This window comes from Eptesicus fuscus, chromosome 16, assembly GCF_027574615.1.
Source record: "Eptesicus fuscus isolate TK198812 chromosome 16, DD_ASM_mEF_20220401, whole genome shotgun sequence".
NCBI classification, from domain to species: domain Eukaryota; kingdom Metazoa; phylum Chordata; class Mammalia; order Chiroptera; family Vespertilionidae; genus Eptesicus; species Eptesicus fuscus.
In genome coordinates this window covers 30,114,240-30,130,519 of record NC_072488.1, presented here as the reverse complement: position 1 = coordinate 30,130,519, position 16,280 = coordinate 30,114,240, and the positions used below count along the sequence as shown (strand labels likewise).

At 39.9% G+C, this 16,280-nt stretch overlaps 1 protein-coding gene across 13 annotated transcripts in view; it reads right to left on the bottom strand.

Moving 5' to 3' along the window:
* Nucleotides 1-16,280, bottom strand: part of ACYP2 (acylphosphatase 2) — a 174,716-nt gene that overhangs the window by 62,680 nt on the left and 95,756 nt on the right. Inside the window, exon 4 of one of the 13 annotated variants that reach the window (XM_054728203.1) lies at nt 2,253-2,416. The exons of the other annotated variants lie outside the window; for them this stretch is intronic. Coding sequence (XP_054584178.1) covers nt 2,356-2,416 — 61 coding nt within the window. The 3' untranslated portion in view covers nt 2,253-2,355. Of the gene's footprint in view, nt 1-2,252; nt 2,417-16,280 lie in introns of those variants that run through there. 13 annotated transcript variants of the gene reach the window in all.

Genomic DNA, 16,280 nt, shown 5'->3' with positions numbered 1-16,280 from the left:
GGTGTGACCGCTGCCTGATCTGCGGAGAGCAATCAACTCAGGCAAAGAAAGGGGTACAGGGTGGGTGTGTGGTAGGAGTGGGTGGGAAGAGGAGATATATACAAGGATATGCAAAGGTTTTCTGAGAAACCAAGGACAGTAACAAAAAACAGCCAGTTTCCCTATCAAGGACTAAGCTATCTCTTCCCTCACAGCTGGCCTATGTGCTTGTCTCTGGGTGTTCTCTCTTCAATGCTAACTAGTTTCCTCTGGTTCTTCATCTTGCCTTTGACTAAAAAGGCCCTCCCTCTCTAGGCCCAGATGATGTCTCACAAGTTTTTTAGCTCAGCACCCATCACACCTATACAGTTGCTTGGGAAAATACACTCCCATACCCAAGATAGCAAAGAAACATCAAAGAGACTTAGCAGTCCAAACTAGGAAACCAGAATAGACAGAGCAGGTTGCTTCTACCTAGACCAAGTTAATGGAAGAAACAACAATGTTTAAGGAGATACACATAGAGAATAACTATAAAAACTTGGGGGGAGGGGAACTAAACGAAGCAAACTCTGGGGATAAAATACAAATAAAGACTGTAACATTGATTGTAACATTACAAAGCAACAGGAAAAGAAAAAATGTCATTAGAATTTGTAAATAGGTTAAATATTTTAAAAAGAAAAATAAAGTTAAATGTTGAGAAAATAAGAGTCTTTGATGTTGATAGTACCTATTACTCTACAGATAGGATTTGTCCTGTATGTTTATATAATATACTGCAATAATATAGTTTCCTGATAAAAGAAAAATATCAATCAATCAGTACACTTAAGTTTTGAATAGCATGCCTCATGGAAGAAAAAGCTGGGTTGAACAAAAGCTTTAACTCAATAAAAGTGTATAGTGAAATTATTTTCATTTCCAATTATTGATGTCTTACTTCCTGTAGAATTGACTAAAACCCATTACACAGTGTTCCCAAAAGAAAATGCTGATGGGGGTGAAAGATGATCAGTCTTGAGGTTTCATATATCATGCCTATAAAAACTCTGGTTTTAATCTTTTGAACACAGTACAAATAAAATCAAATTAACGGAATCTATTACTCTGTATTTAACAATTTACTTTTGACCATATATTTTTATTATGGTACTCTTTGGCATATCAAGTTTTAAATACTTCAAGGCTCTCCTACATTTCCTTCACATTTTATTTGACTTCCAATTTATAAGGCCTTTATCAACTCCAAGATTTGGTATCTATATATGCTTTTACTTCTTGGTTTAATCTTTTACATTTAACTCTTAACCTAGACAGGATTTATTTGGTAGAAGGAAGAGGACTAATGTTCTTTTGTTGTTGTTGTGTTTTTTCCAAATAATTACTAATGGTCTCAGCATTGTTTATTAAAATAACCCAACTTTATCATTTAGTAAGTGCATGTATTAGAGTCCGTTTCTGAACTTTCTATTCTATTTCATTGGCCTAACTGGTCAATATTTGTTAATAGTATTACAATGCTAAAATTACTGTAAAAATTTAAATTTTTCATTCTTCAAGTTTTAAAAGCATTTTGTCATTTCTTTTAAAAGGAAATCCCTGAGAAATAATGATTACCATGCAGTTAGCATGCTCTATGCTGCAAAACACTGAAAGCAGGAAAAGAAAAAGAGGCTTAAAGAGGCTTAAACAATAAAGGAATTGATTGGCTTTCATAACTATGAGTCCAAAGATAGATCAAATTTCAGTGGTGCTTGAATCAGTTGTCCATCAATGTCATTAATAACCCCTGTATTTCCATCTTCCAGCTCTGCTATCCAATGTCAAGTTCACCCTTTAGCTCATAGATATAGGATAGCTAACAGATGCAACCCAGACCACAGCATCCTTGCTCACATCTAGCAGAAGACAATAAGGCACCAGAAAATTGTTCGTGTGTCATTAGCCTGAATTCTCATTTTTTAAAAATCAATCACAACAATGAAGGACAGAATCAAAATGATCTAATTGGATTAATCGGGCACACCCACAGACCTGGAATGGAATAGATGTTGGTAGATAATCAGTTTTCACTACAATTACAATTGCTTTAAATGCATTAATTAATCTGAAATGAAGTGATATCTTGCTAATATTGAACCTTTTTATCCAAAGAAATAGCCCCTTTTCCCATTTATTCATGTTTTCTGCTTTTCTAACATGTATTTTAGTAGAGGCTTGTATATATATGAAAAAAGTCTATTTTATTCTAGAAAATTTTTATTGCATGATTTAGGATTTTTTTAACTGGCTTAAGCAAGTAAGAAAGTTTATTGGTACCCAGAGAATCATGGTACCCAGGGAATGTGGGGCCAGGACCAGACCAGCAGCATCTTATATCCACCCCTTGTATCTGGGAGTTGGTAGGGACACATGGAGTAGAGAGAGGTGTTCCCTAAAGAAAAAATGAGAACAAATTTCTTGTCACTAATGAATAAACAACTCAAGGAACAGTTCTACCCATAATATAGCAATCATTTTTAAAAGGGTTTGAGAGTTTTTAATGGCATAATAAATTGCTATGTCATGATAAAAATCAGTATGAAGATTGGATAAACACTCCAACAATAGGGAATTAGTTCAAGAAACACTGGTTAAGTCTACATGATGGGATTTTACATGGCCAATAAAAATCACATTTAGAAGAATACTTAAGAAGTAGGAAATGCTTTCAGCTCATTTTTGTATGAGTCATGGTCCTTCCAGGAACTAGATGGCACACTCAAATGGGGTGATTGAGCAAGAGTGACTACAAGGATCGGGCAGAACTAAAGAAAACCAAGGAGAGATGGGGTGCTTCATTTCCCAAGAGGTTGGAGGGGGCACACCACCTGTCCACTAAGATGTCAGTTAACAATGGCCTGACTCTGTCAGATAGAATTATAATCAAGTCCCCCGCCGACCTCCCCTTATTTGGTACTTTTTTTTGGTTGTTCTAAATGTTCTAAAATGAGTATTGTATTAATTAGGATACAGAGCAGTTCAGATACTGTTAACAGAAAGACTTAAATAGTGGACTACTAGGTGTACCAGTTAATAATGCGGATTTCTTTCAATAGATGGAGTTACACATATGTTGATATATATGCGATTTGATATGTATGTTTTGTTGTATTGACAACAAGCTTCAAAACTTCATATGTCAAATTTGCTGAAGGTGTTAACACCATAGATATTTTTACGCTTAAAAATGTCGAATTTGCCCTAACCAGTTCGGCTCAGTGGATAGAGTGTCGTCCTGTGGACTGAAAGGTCCCAAGTTCTATTCCAGTTGGGGGCATGTACCCAGTGGGAGGTGTGCAGGAGGCAGCTGATCGATGTTTCTCTCTCATCGATGTTTCTGACTCTCTATCCCTCTCCCTTCCTCTCTGTAAAGAATCAATAAAACATATTTTTTAAAAATAAAAATAAATAAATAAAAATGTCTAATTTCGTGCCAAAAAAAGAGCATTTGCGGGAAGTTATAATTCATTATTTTGAAGAAAAGTGCTGCTGAATACTTCGGGAAGCTTATGGTGAACATGCTCCATCTCAAGTTCCTTGTGAATTGTTTTAAAAGCTTTAAAAATGATGATTTTGCCGAAACCGGTTTGGCTCAGTGGATAGAGCGTCGGCCTGCGGACTCAAGGGTCCCAGGTTCGATTCCGGTCAAGGGCATGTACCTTGGTTGCGGGCACATCCCCAGTAGGGTGTGTGCAAGAGGCAGCTGATCGATGTTTCTCTCTCATCGATGTTTCTAACTCTCTATCCCTCTCTTTTCCTCTCTGTAAAAAATCAATAAAATATATTTTAATAAATAAATAAATAAATAAATAAATAAATAAAAGTGATGATTTCGATGTGAAAGACAAAGAATGTCCAGGTCAACCAAAAAGTTTGAAGACCAATAGTTACAAGCATTACTGGATGAAGATGCATGTCAAACTCAAAAACAACTTGCAGAAAGATTAAATGTTTCTCAGCAAACAATTTCCGATCATTTACAAGCAATGGGAAAGATTTTAATGGAAGGAAAATGGGTGCCACATCAACTGAATGAAAGACAAATGAAAAACCGAAAAGTCATCAGTAAAATGTTGCTTCAACAGCACAAAAGAAAGTCTTTTTTGCACCAAAGTGTGGCTGGCGATGAAAAGTGGATTTATTTTGAGAATCCCAAATGCACAAAATCATGGGTTAATCCAGGTCAACCATCAACATCGACTGCAAGGCCAAATCGCTTCGGAAAAAAGATAATGCTCTGTGTTTGGTGGGATCAGGAAGGTGTGGTGTAGTATGAGCTTCTAAAACCAGGTGAAACCATTAACACTGATCACTACCTACAACAAATAATCAATTTGAACCATACTTTGATCGTGAAATGACCAGAATGTTCCAGAAGACACGGCAAAGTAATTTTGCTTCATGATAACGCACCATCACACCCTTCAAAACCAGTTAAAGACACGTTAAAAGATCTTGCCTGGGAAGTATGAACCCGCCTGCTGTATTCACCAGACCTTGCTCCTTCAGATTACCACTTGTTCCGATCCATGGCACATGCACTTTCTGAGCAGCACTTCAAAACGTACGAAAAAGTGGAAAATTGGGTCTTTGAATGATTTGCCTCAAAACAAGAAAAGTTCTATTGGGACGGTATCCACAAACTACCTGAAAGATGGGGAAATGTGTAGCTAGCGATGGACATTACTTTGAATAAAGCACTTCTGATGTTTCTCTTGAAATTATCGTGTTTTCTTTGATTACAAAATCCACTATTATTAACCGGTACACCTAGTAAATGAGTTGGCGTTTTTTCTCTGTCCTGCAAACATCTGGACAAGCTGTCCACAGCTAATGATCACTTGACAACCATCCAAGGCACCTGGTTCTTCTATTTGGTTGCTCTGCCACACCCTAAACATATGGCATCTATCTCATGTTCCAAGAGAGCTGCTCCAGCTCCTGTTTTCACGTTCACGTTCCAGCAGGGAGGGAGGAGGAAAGAAGGGAGAGGAGGGCATGCTCTTTCCCTGTAAGGGCACAATCCAGGCATAACCCAGATACTGCACACACTATTTTCATTCACAACCCCTTAGCCAATTTCTTTCTTTCTTTTTTTGTTAATCCTCACCCAAAGACATTTTTCCATTGATTTTTAGAGAGAGTGAAGGGAGGAGGAGAGACAGAAATATCGATGTGAGAGAGAGACGCATCAATTGGTTGCCTCCCTCAAGTGCCCGAGCAGTGCCAGGGATTGAGCCTGCAACTGAGGTACATGCCCTTGAACAGAATCAAACCCAGAATGCTTCAGTCCGCACAGGCCGGTGCTCTATCCACTGAGCCAAGCCAGTTAGGGCTAGGCCAATTTATTTCTATGGTCACCTTGACTTTAAGAAGGCTGATAAATACAGTCTTAAGAAAGAGGGCCATATATACAGTTTAAATTCAGATCTTCTATTACTAAAGAAGGGAACGATTGGATATTAGGAGACAACTGGTCGTCTGTATCCCAATATGTATGAGTTTAAAATAAGCAAATTTACAGTTAAAAAAAAAAAGGAAATTAAGAGTTGTTGGTGTCTGGTTATCTGCATACTCCCAGGCCAAATACAGAGATATCAAAAGAGGATCTTATCCTTCCAAAATAATCTATATATTCAGGATTGATTTATAAAAACACTTTCCCATTCTATGTTTAGGAGTAAATATATTTTCTTCATGTAAAAATTCCTCCCTATCACTCCACTGTATTATTCACAATAATAAACTTGCAGTAAGGGCCAGCCAGTCAATGTTCTTCATCAGGGGTCAGTAAACTATAGCCTGCAGGCCAAACTTGCTGTTTTTATGAAGCTCACAAGCTAAGAATGGTTTTTATATATTACAATGGTCAGAAAAAAAGAAAAAAATAATATGGATAACACATAAAAATTATGTGAAATTCAGATTTCAGTGTCCATAAATAAAGTTTTATTGGAACCCAACTTCATTCATTTGTTTACATATTGTCTATGGTTGTATTTGTGCTAAGGTGGAAGAGTTGAGTAGTTTTGACAGAGACTATTTGGCCAAAGGAGCCTAAAATATTTGCTAACTGGTTTTTCACATTAAAAAAAAAAAAAAAAAAAAAAAAAGGACTGAATCCCATCAACAAGTCAGGAAATAGGCCCAATTTTTATGGAGCATATATTTTGGAGCAATATAAAGAATAAACAAATAAATATAAAAATATCTAATGGCAACAAGTGCTATGGCTAAAGATAAGATGATATGACAGGGAATGATACTAGATCTACTTTGATTGGAGTGAGCAACAAAGTCCCCACTGAGGAAGTGGTATGTGAGTGGATAACTGAATGACAAGGAGACAGCCATGTGAAGATGGTGACTCCCCAACCTTGAGTACTCGGGGAGAAGAAGATGGCCAGTGGGACAGGTGCACGGCCATGGAGGAGAGTGACAGAGTATACGTACTCCCTGTGCCTCTACAGATTGTCCGAGCCCATAGCAATCTCCCTGGAACTTGACAGCAGCTGGAAGGACCATTGTAAAAGACAATATCAGGAGGGAAGACAGGCTGAAAGACTGTACCATTTCCCTTGGTTTGCAACCCCACAAGAGGTAGCAACTAGTCTGAAAAATGCCCCTTTCCTTCCACCTTTTATCTCTAAAGTATGTGAGAAAAGATGTGTGTAGCCAAGTGCAAATCAGTCACATAAACCCACCTTGCAATGTGCAAGGTCCCCAAACTGTAGACACAGGAGCTGAGAAATGACTGCAGTTCAATTTCCCCACCACCGCCCCCTCCTCTCATCCTGCTTGTATTCCAGGTGTGGAAGCTAACTTTCTCTCCACACGCATCCCTGCTGTGGGTTACACACACAGTTGTGAAACAGTTGGTGTGGCCGATGATTTGCAGAGATGAAGGAAACTCAACCCAGCCCATAAATTCAGTTGTGACAAATGTACTCACAAATAAACCATGTGACCACACTAAACAACTTCAGTTTCAAAAGCTTTGCTTAAAGCACCTGACTTTTGTGTTGTCCTTTTGCAGGATTTATATTCAGGGGTAGGCAAAAGTAGGTTTACAATTGTGAGTACATGAAAGAGTTTATTCTTGTATCATTATTTATTCCTGTATTATATATTTTTCAACTTGAACAACTGTGAACCTACTTTTGCCCACCCCTGTAATATATACATACTAGAGGCCTGTTGCATGAATTCATGCACAAGTGGGGTCCAGCCAGCCCGCCCTGATCAGGTTGATCGGGCCAGCCAGGGGAGGGGCCATGGGCAGTTGGTCGAGGGGACAATTGCTAATTAGCCTTTTATTATATAGGATATGACTATGGTTGGAGGGAATATAATTTTTTAAAACCAATATTCCTATCAGTACAAGCAAAGAACTCAGCACCCTTTTAAAGAAAAACAAGCTTCTCAAAAGAGAAAGAAATGTAATTAGAAATGTATTAAAATCTAAAGAGCTTTTTTAAACTTGTTTCCTAAGAAACCAAAAATAGAACTGACAAGTACAATTTCCAAAGAAGCTTAGATCTACTAACTCTATTATTAAATTTTCCAGTTCAAAATTTTTAGAATCACTAATTTAAGGAGTGAAAAAAGCTCTTACATGAAATAAAATTAAGTTCCCCAGTTAATTTTGTTTGTAATCCTTCTGCTAGTGAAAATCGACTTTCATGAACGAAAAGTGCCAAGGTTACTCTCAAACAGGTTAATAATATATTTAGTAACCAACAACATACTGCAACCACAAATGCTATCAAAGACCGTTAAATGTACTTACTAAAAAATATATAAATTCAGTCATCAGTAATTAAAACTCTTAGTAGAGAGACAAGAGTTAATTCATTCTTCTATCACATTCTTTTATTCCACGCCATACCTTCAGCACTGGGAGGAAATCTGTCACTGAAAACTGAGCCCATATATTTCTTTATTTTTAAAGCTCTTCTAAGTAGTTTTATAAGATGGAAGGATCCATATTTGAGGCTGGAGAGAGCAGACATGAAGAAGGCCACCAGGAAACTGTGGGACTCTGAGATAAGCCTCGAGCCTCAAAAGCCACATGTTCAATCTCACACCCTCCAATTCCCAACCGATAAGCTATAAAAAGAGGAGCAGTAAATGGTTAACCATGAATGAGAACCCCCCTCCCACCTCTGACTGCAAAGCTATTCCATTCCAGGAGTCCCAGGGCTTCAAATTAAAAAGGACCAGAGACCAAGTGTATAAAGCACACCCTCCTTCCTTGTGCCTAGCCAACTTTAACCTTTCCTTCTCAAATCCCTCTTCTTTTTAAAGCCATATTCACAATCCCTGCCCTCAAGACTCCTCACAGTCAAGCCAGAGATATGAGCATGACTCCAACCATCTAGGGGAGATCTATGCTGTCATAAAAAGTATTTTAATAGAAACTCACTACAGACCGATTCATTTGCCTGTCACCATAACCATTATTGCTTGTCTCATTTTCGGTTCTTATAAGTGTATTTCTAATAGCACATGATCTCACTCATCTAGGGGAAATAATGAACAACATAGACTGATGAACAAGAACAGACCCAGAAACAAGGAGGCATGGATCAGACTGTCGGGCCTCGGGGGGAGGGTAGGGAAGGGTGGGGGTAAAGGGGAGAGATCAACCAAAGGACTTGTGTGCAGACATATGAGCCCAACCAGCGGTTAAGGACAACAGGGGGGTGGGGACATGTGTGGGGAGGGGGGTGGGATGGAAATGGGGGGACGAGGACAAATATGTGATACCTTAATCAATAAAGAAATTAAATAAAAAAATTTACAAAAAAAAAGTATTTTAATAAAGTATTTTAATAAAGTATTTTAATAACAGGACTTGGAGATAAAAGTTTTCTTATTGCCTAGAAATGACAATGAATACCATTAAGTATCACCAAATTCTAAAAGAAATGAACAACTGGAGCCTGTATCCTTCTTGGGGTTTCTTAGGAGGAGGAGGAGCAGCTGCACCCCCTTCTAGACTTAAAAGAATGAGAAGCAGAGGCAAGTCATCGGCACCTGCAAGGGCAGCCTCATGAGTGCCATGATCTTAGGAAACATACTACCTTATTTAGCAGTGAGCACAGAGCTCTAAGAATATGAAAACCAACTGTTGACTCGTTTAACCAAAAGTCAGATGTAACTGTACTGGGGAAGTGAGGGAAGGAAGGTGTGGTATAATCAGTAAGAGAGTTACTGATTGTGTACAGAGAGGTTATACAGACGTTAAGTGGTACAAGAGTTACATCTTAGGACAGAGCTCATCTGTCCTAGTAGAAAGTCAATAGATTCATCTATCAGAACACAAAGTTAATAGATAATGTCTAAAATAATGATTTTCAGAGATAACCACTTTAAGTATATTATTTTGAAATTGGGAGAAATACCCAAATCTGAAATAGTTGTTAAGGGATGGGATGGGTTGGAGGGGGTTGGCTGCTGGGTCTTTTTCTTTTATACTTTTAGTACTATTTAACTTTTTAAAACATGTGCAGGTATTATTTTATTAAAAAAACAAAATCTACACTAATAAAAGAGCAATATGCAAATGGACCGTCACTTTGCAACACCCACCAGCCAATCAGGAGCGAGTATGCAAATTAACCCGACAAAAAATGGCGGCAGCCCTGCCCCCCAGCCGCTCCAGGCCTCTGGGCAGCACGCATGCTGGCACGGAGTAGCCGGGTGGAGCGAGACACCTGCTATGAGGGGGAGGGCGGGGAGGCAGAGGGAGCTATAGGAGCAGTGCTCTGGCTGGAGTGAAGACTGAAGGCTCCGGCCTGAGCGAAGGCCTGGGTCCCGGGTGCCAGAGGAAAACGGGTGCCGGGAGCCAGGGGAAGGAAGGCCTATTGCATGAATCTTCGTGCAACAGGCCTCTAGTTAACTTATAAAGGCAGAGGCAGTATTTTTCTTTAGGTAAAACCTAATAATTTTTGTGGGCCTTTCCTGTGTGCTGTTTGTCAAAAATGTTTGGAATAACATGGATATAGATATAGTTGATAGATGATAACTAGTCTTAAATTTCTACAGGTTGAAGATTATTTATCAAGAGGTCTAATGTGGGGGCCAAAGAAAGGTGATTCTGTGTGTGTGTGTGTGTGTGTGTGTGTGTGTAATGCCCACAGATTAGAAACTGAAGCGAGCGGGCATGCCCTGAAAGTAAAAGAAACAGAAAACAAAACAGGCAGACTGAACACAGTAGAGAACACAGTGGCCATTTGGTTTGTCACAAATGGCACTACACATGTCAATTGGCCCTGGAAGATTTACTACTGAAATTACAGGCTGGAGTCATTTAAAAAAAGGTCCACCTCTGCTAAATAGCTTCTAACTTACCATAAGGAGGACAAATAAAAACAAAAACAGTAAGGGAGGAGTGTAGAACCACTGAAAATGGTAAAAAAATAAAAATAAAAATGAAATTCTTCTGTAACATTTCTAATGGTTTCTGGGCAGGAAACCCACGTTTTGTAAACCCCAGCAAGCGTGTAGGAATGGAAACTGGTGCCAAAAGCAAAGCTTTGGCTCATCTTCCCAGTGCCTCCCTGGGTTGCCCATTGCCTATGCTGTTTAAGTGAATGCATGCAACACACATGCTGCCGTTGTCATCCTCAGCCACCCAGACAATGGCAATGCTTAAAGGTTTATTCCTAATAGTTATAGACACAGCCAGACTAGTCTTATCCCTTCTACATTTTCCCCGAGATACTTTATATTCATTTTCACAGCTCTTCCTCTTTACTAAATTCATTAAGTTTCTTAAAGTCAGTGATTGCCATACATATATATTTTAAAATAACTCGGCAAATATATAAAATACCTGATCCTACTACTTGTCTAAATATTATCCTAGTAATGTTTCTGAAATTATATTAATAATGCTACCCTTGGTACTATCCAATTATTTTTATGGTCCCTCGTTCACCATCACGTAGCTTTCTTACTTGATTAGACATTCGGACGCGGCAGATCTGGCTCAGTGCTTCTGGGTAAGGCATATTTTATGGAGTCAATGGTCAGAGTGGAGAGTTTGACAAAACAGTTTTGAGAAGTCTACATCAAAATATAGAAACAATTTTTATTATAAACGATAGTAATATTAAGGGTAAAGAAATGGGATGGAGTGAGGCTCTGAGCTGGCTTGGGGCCCAGGAATAGGATGAACATTTCTTTTTTGCACATTATGTGGTAATTTTTTAAAGTTGGCTTATTTAAAATTTGTGAAAATATCCCAGATTCAAAACAATTGCATCAGTAAAGACTGACAAAAGGCCTTTTAGCCATTACTCTGACTCTCCTTAGGTTTCTCCTATTCAATAACGCTCTTTCTATTGGATTCTCATGACAGTCTGAGGTACTGTAAATAAAATTATGGACATCATGACAATTTATTCCAAAACTTCAGTACAGAGCTGTGAAAAATAACATTTTCCTACATAACCATGATACTACTATCACACCTAACAGATTTAGCACTAATTCCTTAATGTTTGTGAAAGCCAGGCCATAGTCCAATGCCCCCCAATAATACCTCAAATGTCTTCATTAGTTTCTATATGTGTGACTATCTTTAAAATTACAACTCTGAAAACTAGATGTAGGTGTTCATTATGCCATTTCCTCACTTTTGAAAAATACTGTATAATGCCCTAGAGCAGTGGTCGGCAAACTCATTAGGCAACAAAGCCAAATATCAATGGTACAACAATTGAAATTTCTTTTGAGAGCCAAATTTTTTAAACTTAAACTTCTTCTAACGCCACTTCTTCAAAATAGACTCGCCCAGGCCGTGGTATTTTGTGGAAGAGCCACACTCAAGGGGCCAAAGAGCCGCATGTGGCTCATGAGCTGCAGTTTGCCGGCCACTGCCCTAGAGAATTACATCATTACATCTTTCCCAACATGTCTACATACTGTATATAAAAGAGAAATTTCTAAAGCGTGCTGAAAGCCCTATACTATTGAATATTGTTATCAATTATTTGAACAATGATATAGAAAGGATGTTTATCACATTTCTCAGTTGGCAAGCTGAGAGGAATAATGAATATGCGACATAAGTGAATCAAAATCCAAAAATATTTGACAAAACTACATAGAACAAGAAATGAGTAGAGATACATCAGAAATGTTTTTTAAAAAATGAGTGGAGATACATTAGATGTATGTTTATGTTCAGCAGGAGCTGGGAGCAAAAGGTCACAGGTCAATAGATGTAGTAATGACGAAGGGACCTAAGGATTACCGCCTGGCTTTTGTGAAGGCAGACCAAATGCAATTGTTGAAAGCATTAAAAGGAACAAAGCAAAACCAAAATAGAGTCCCTTGTTAGGAGAGGTCGCTGCCCTCCTCTGTGAGCTACATCTCTCAGCCTTGTCAGATGAGCGTTACCATAGGCTGGTACCAGGACGATAGATGTGAAGCTAGGAAATGGGAGAGGAAGGTGGTACGGAAGGTGGGGTACAAAAGCCAAATTGCCATAGAATCTTGATTTTACGTCTGCATTGTTATGGGAAAATGCAAGAAGTCTAAGCTCTATGTAGTCTGAACTATTCCCCGGTTCATGTACACCTATGGTTCACTCTTGTAGCTTCACCTTGGCCCATATTTAGCGGGCCAATATCATCCCTGCTCAAAGTGCGATCCATGACAAGCAAAATCCACATTACGTAGGAGCTTATTAAAAATGCAGTCCTGGCTGACGTTGCTTAGAGCGTCGACCTGCGCACCAGAGGGTCTCGGGTTCCATTCCTGGACAAGGGCATGCACCTGGGTTGCAGGTTTAATTCCCCGGCCATGGTTGGGTCATGTGCAGAAGGCAACCAATCAGTGTCTCTCTCTCTCCCGCCCTCGCTCTTGCGCTCTCTCTCTCACTCTCTCTAAAAAGCAATGGAAAAAATATCCTTGGGTGAGGAAAATATCCTTGGGTGAGGATTAACAACAAAATAGACTATCAGGCACCTCAAACTTATTGAATGAGAATTCTTTCTTTGTACTAAATCCCTACGTGATTTAAAAAGCACTGGACAACCCTAAAATGGGCATAGCTGATTGCACAGAATGAGTATTTTATGTAGGCACCAGTGAGCATAGGACTTGCATCCTTTCAAAATCGCATATGCCAATGGTTCAACACAGATTGCTGGGCCACGCCCCCCCAGTTTCTGGTTCCCTAGGTCTGGGGAGGCCCCGAGAATCTGCATGTCTAACACTCTCTGGTGATGGTGTTGCTGGTGGTCCAGGAACCACAACCACTGGCTTACACTATCTACAAAACACATGCTGCATATGCTGGGAATGTCCTTTCAAGTGCACTCCCAGTAAAAGGGAAATACTGAGCTAGTGAGGAGGAAAGAGAAAAAGAAATGGCGGCAGATGTTTCACTTACGCTACAGGAAAGGAGCTGTTAAAACTCCTTTGTACACAACTGGGTAAAAAATAGCTGAAGAAATTACTACAGCAACAACTGTGTCATCCACGAGGGCTTTCTCTACCGACATTATTCAGGAAAGGAAACCCATCTTGCAGAAATTCTATTTCAACATTGAGACTCATAAGAAACAACAACCACGGGAAACATATCCCATTCATTAAACACTGTGAGATAACATTACAGACTTCAGACAGATTCAAAAATGACTCTCACATGCCTGGATTTGGATTTTTTGGTCAAGTAATGAAACAAGTATGAGTTTGTATCCAAATGACTCTATAGTCAGAAAAAAAAAAAAAAAAGGAGAGCTGAGAAATGTTGAGAATACTTATTAGAAATGTTTAATTTTTTAAAACCCAAAATAGCTCCTTTTTAAAACAAAGACTCTCAAAATGATACATAAAACAATATAAACCATAGAGCTCCACCTAGAGTTTGAGAAAGGATTATTTTACTTACACACACATAACAAAGCACTATTTATCCATATCTTATCTGTTACATTAAAATATACACTTTTTTAACATAATCTTTATAAAAAGAATAACTTCCTGAAGTGTGAAATGCTGTTAACTAAAGGAGAACTGAATTTTTTATAATTCTGTCTGCAACCTATTTTTCTTCTAAAATTTTGGCAGTTATAATCGTTACTGTGAATGATTTAGAAGCCATTATTGTAAGGCAAATTATCAAAAAGTTGGGATAGTATTTAAAGTACCATGGAGAGAACAGCTTAAAGGTTGATTCTTACCTGAACTTGCTGTGTGACCTTGAGCAACTCATCTTCCAGCCCTGAGCTTTGTCATCAATGGGGGTTAGACAAGATCAGTGATTTTTCAGGCCTGGCTGCATATTGGAATCACCTGGGAGCAATGGAAATAAATTGATGCCTGGATCTCACACCTAGAGATTCTGATTTTAGTTGTTCTGCTGTGGGGCTCGGCATGAAAAAGTTGCCATGAAAAAGTGCCCCAGATGATTCTAACAGGCAGATTGGTTGCATCAGATCAGGTGACCTGCAGACTCTCTTCACCCAAGTGTCTACTGCTCTAGTTAGTGACTCCCCAGCTTCAGGTACCTCAGAGTCACCTGCAGGGCTTGCTAACGGTCTGGAGTGGGTCCCAAGAATTTGCTTTTTTTTTTTAAGAATTTGCATTTTTAACGCACTGCCATAATACAGATGCTTCTGGTCCAGGGTCATACTTTGAGAGTAACTGTTCTAGAGGATGACTTCAAAATTACATTTCCAAATCCCCCAAATTATTCTCACTCTACTTTATCAAACCAGAGTATAATATTGTTAATTAGTCTCCCCGATTCCCATCTCTCTTCCTCCAGTTCCTAGCCCAACAGTTAACATTAACCCCACATCCTGTGTCACTCCTTGGCCTGAAACTCTTCAATGCCTCCACAAAGCTGACAGAAAGAACAAACCAACTCGATGTGCAAGGCTTTCCACAGTTTGACCACAAACTACCTTTTCAGCCTCAATTTCCAATAGTCCCCGTCATCTGTCTAGGCCCAGTCACTTGTCTCCTTGCACCTGACTTTCCCTTCTCCCGAATGTCCTTGCTCTGCCTTCTCTTTCAAACATGCACATCACCGTTCATTCTGTGTGCCAGCACTCTGCGAGGCATTGGGAATTCGAGGCAGAACAGAACAGACAATCTCTCCCCTTCAGGAGTCTTGAGAGGTATGGTAGACGTTGAGTGGTGAACCCAACACCAGACTTAATTACTCTCCTCTCCCTCACTGTATAGAATATAAATTTTATTTTCTGATATCTTAAAAAAAAAACCACACCTTTCTGGCTGGGAAAGACTGCCCTTCCTGGGAGATCGTAAATTCTGGAAGACAGCAAAGAGCTCAGCCCTGAGCATGACTTTAATATGTAAACCAGTAAATCCAGAGCCCTACCTCCTCCATCAGGCCTGTGCATCCCAGGCGGCAATATTCCTCTCTCTTAACAACCCAGGGCCAGGGACCAGGCAACTAGGGACCACCCCTGTAGGCCAAAACCCTCTGGGACTACTCAAACTAGCCCATCCTAAACCACTTACCCTGCCCAGGCCTGCCCTGCCTTTTCCCCAGAAATGCCAACAAAGGCTCCGGTCTGCACCTCGCCCCTCACTCCCTTCTGGCCACCCAGGTGTTTCCCCCATGACGCTGCGTGGCATGCCATGCCTTGTCTCTGAAACTGTGAGTATAATACACTGTTTGCTCCTGAGCCTGTCTCCCCCTGCAGCTGCACCTGCCCATCTGATAAAGGAACACAAAAAGCTCACCTTCCTCACCGGTGGCTGGAAACGCTCACTCTAGCGGGAGCTGGCCAGGAGCACACTTAAGTGTGCTGTGGGCTTCTGGAATGTTTGCTTTCCAGATAAAAGAGAACAGGCCCAGAGCCACCCCTTCCTCCAGCCTTGAGTGCGGGTGTGATGCTGGAAGCTAGAGCAGTCATTCAACAACCATGAGGGAAGGGACAAGAGGATCCGCCGGTCCCGGATCCTGACACGGGAATCAGCTGACCAAAGGCAACCTCCACTGACCTCCAGCCTCCCTTATATCCAAGGAGAACAAAGCCCCGTCTGCCTGAGGCACTTGTTCATCAGGTTTTCTGTTACTTACAGCTGAAGGCATTCTCTTGGGGTAGAGGTGGGGGATAATAAGTAATTCCTCATAACAGCTGTGCTAAGTGAGGTGAAGAAGCAGAGCATGTGATGAGAGGACTTAACAGGGTGAGTGGGGAACAATCTCCAGGTGTGGAGACAGAAAGAGGCATCCATTCCAGGAAGAGGGTGGGGCT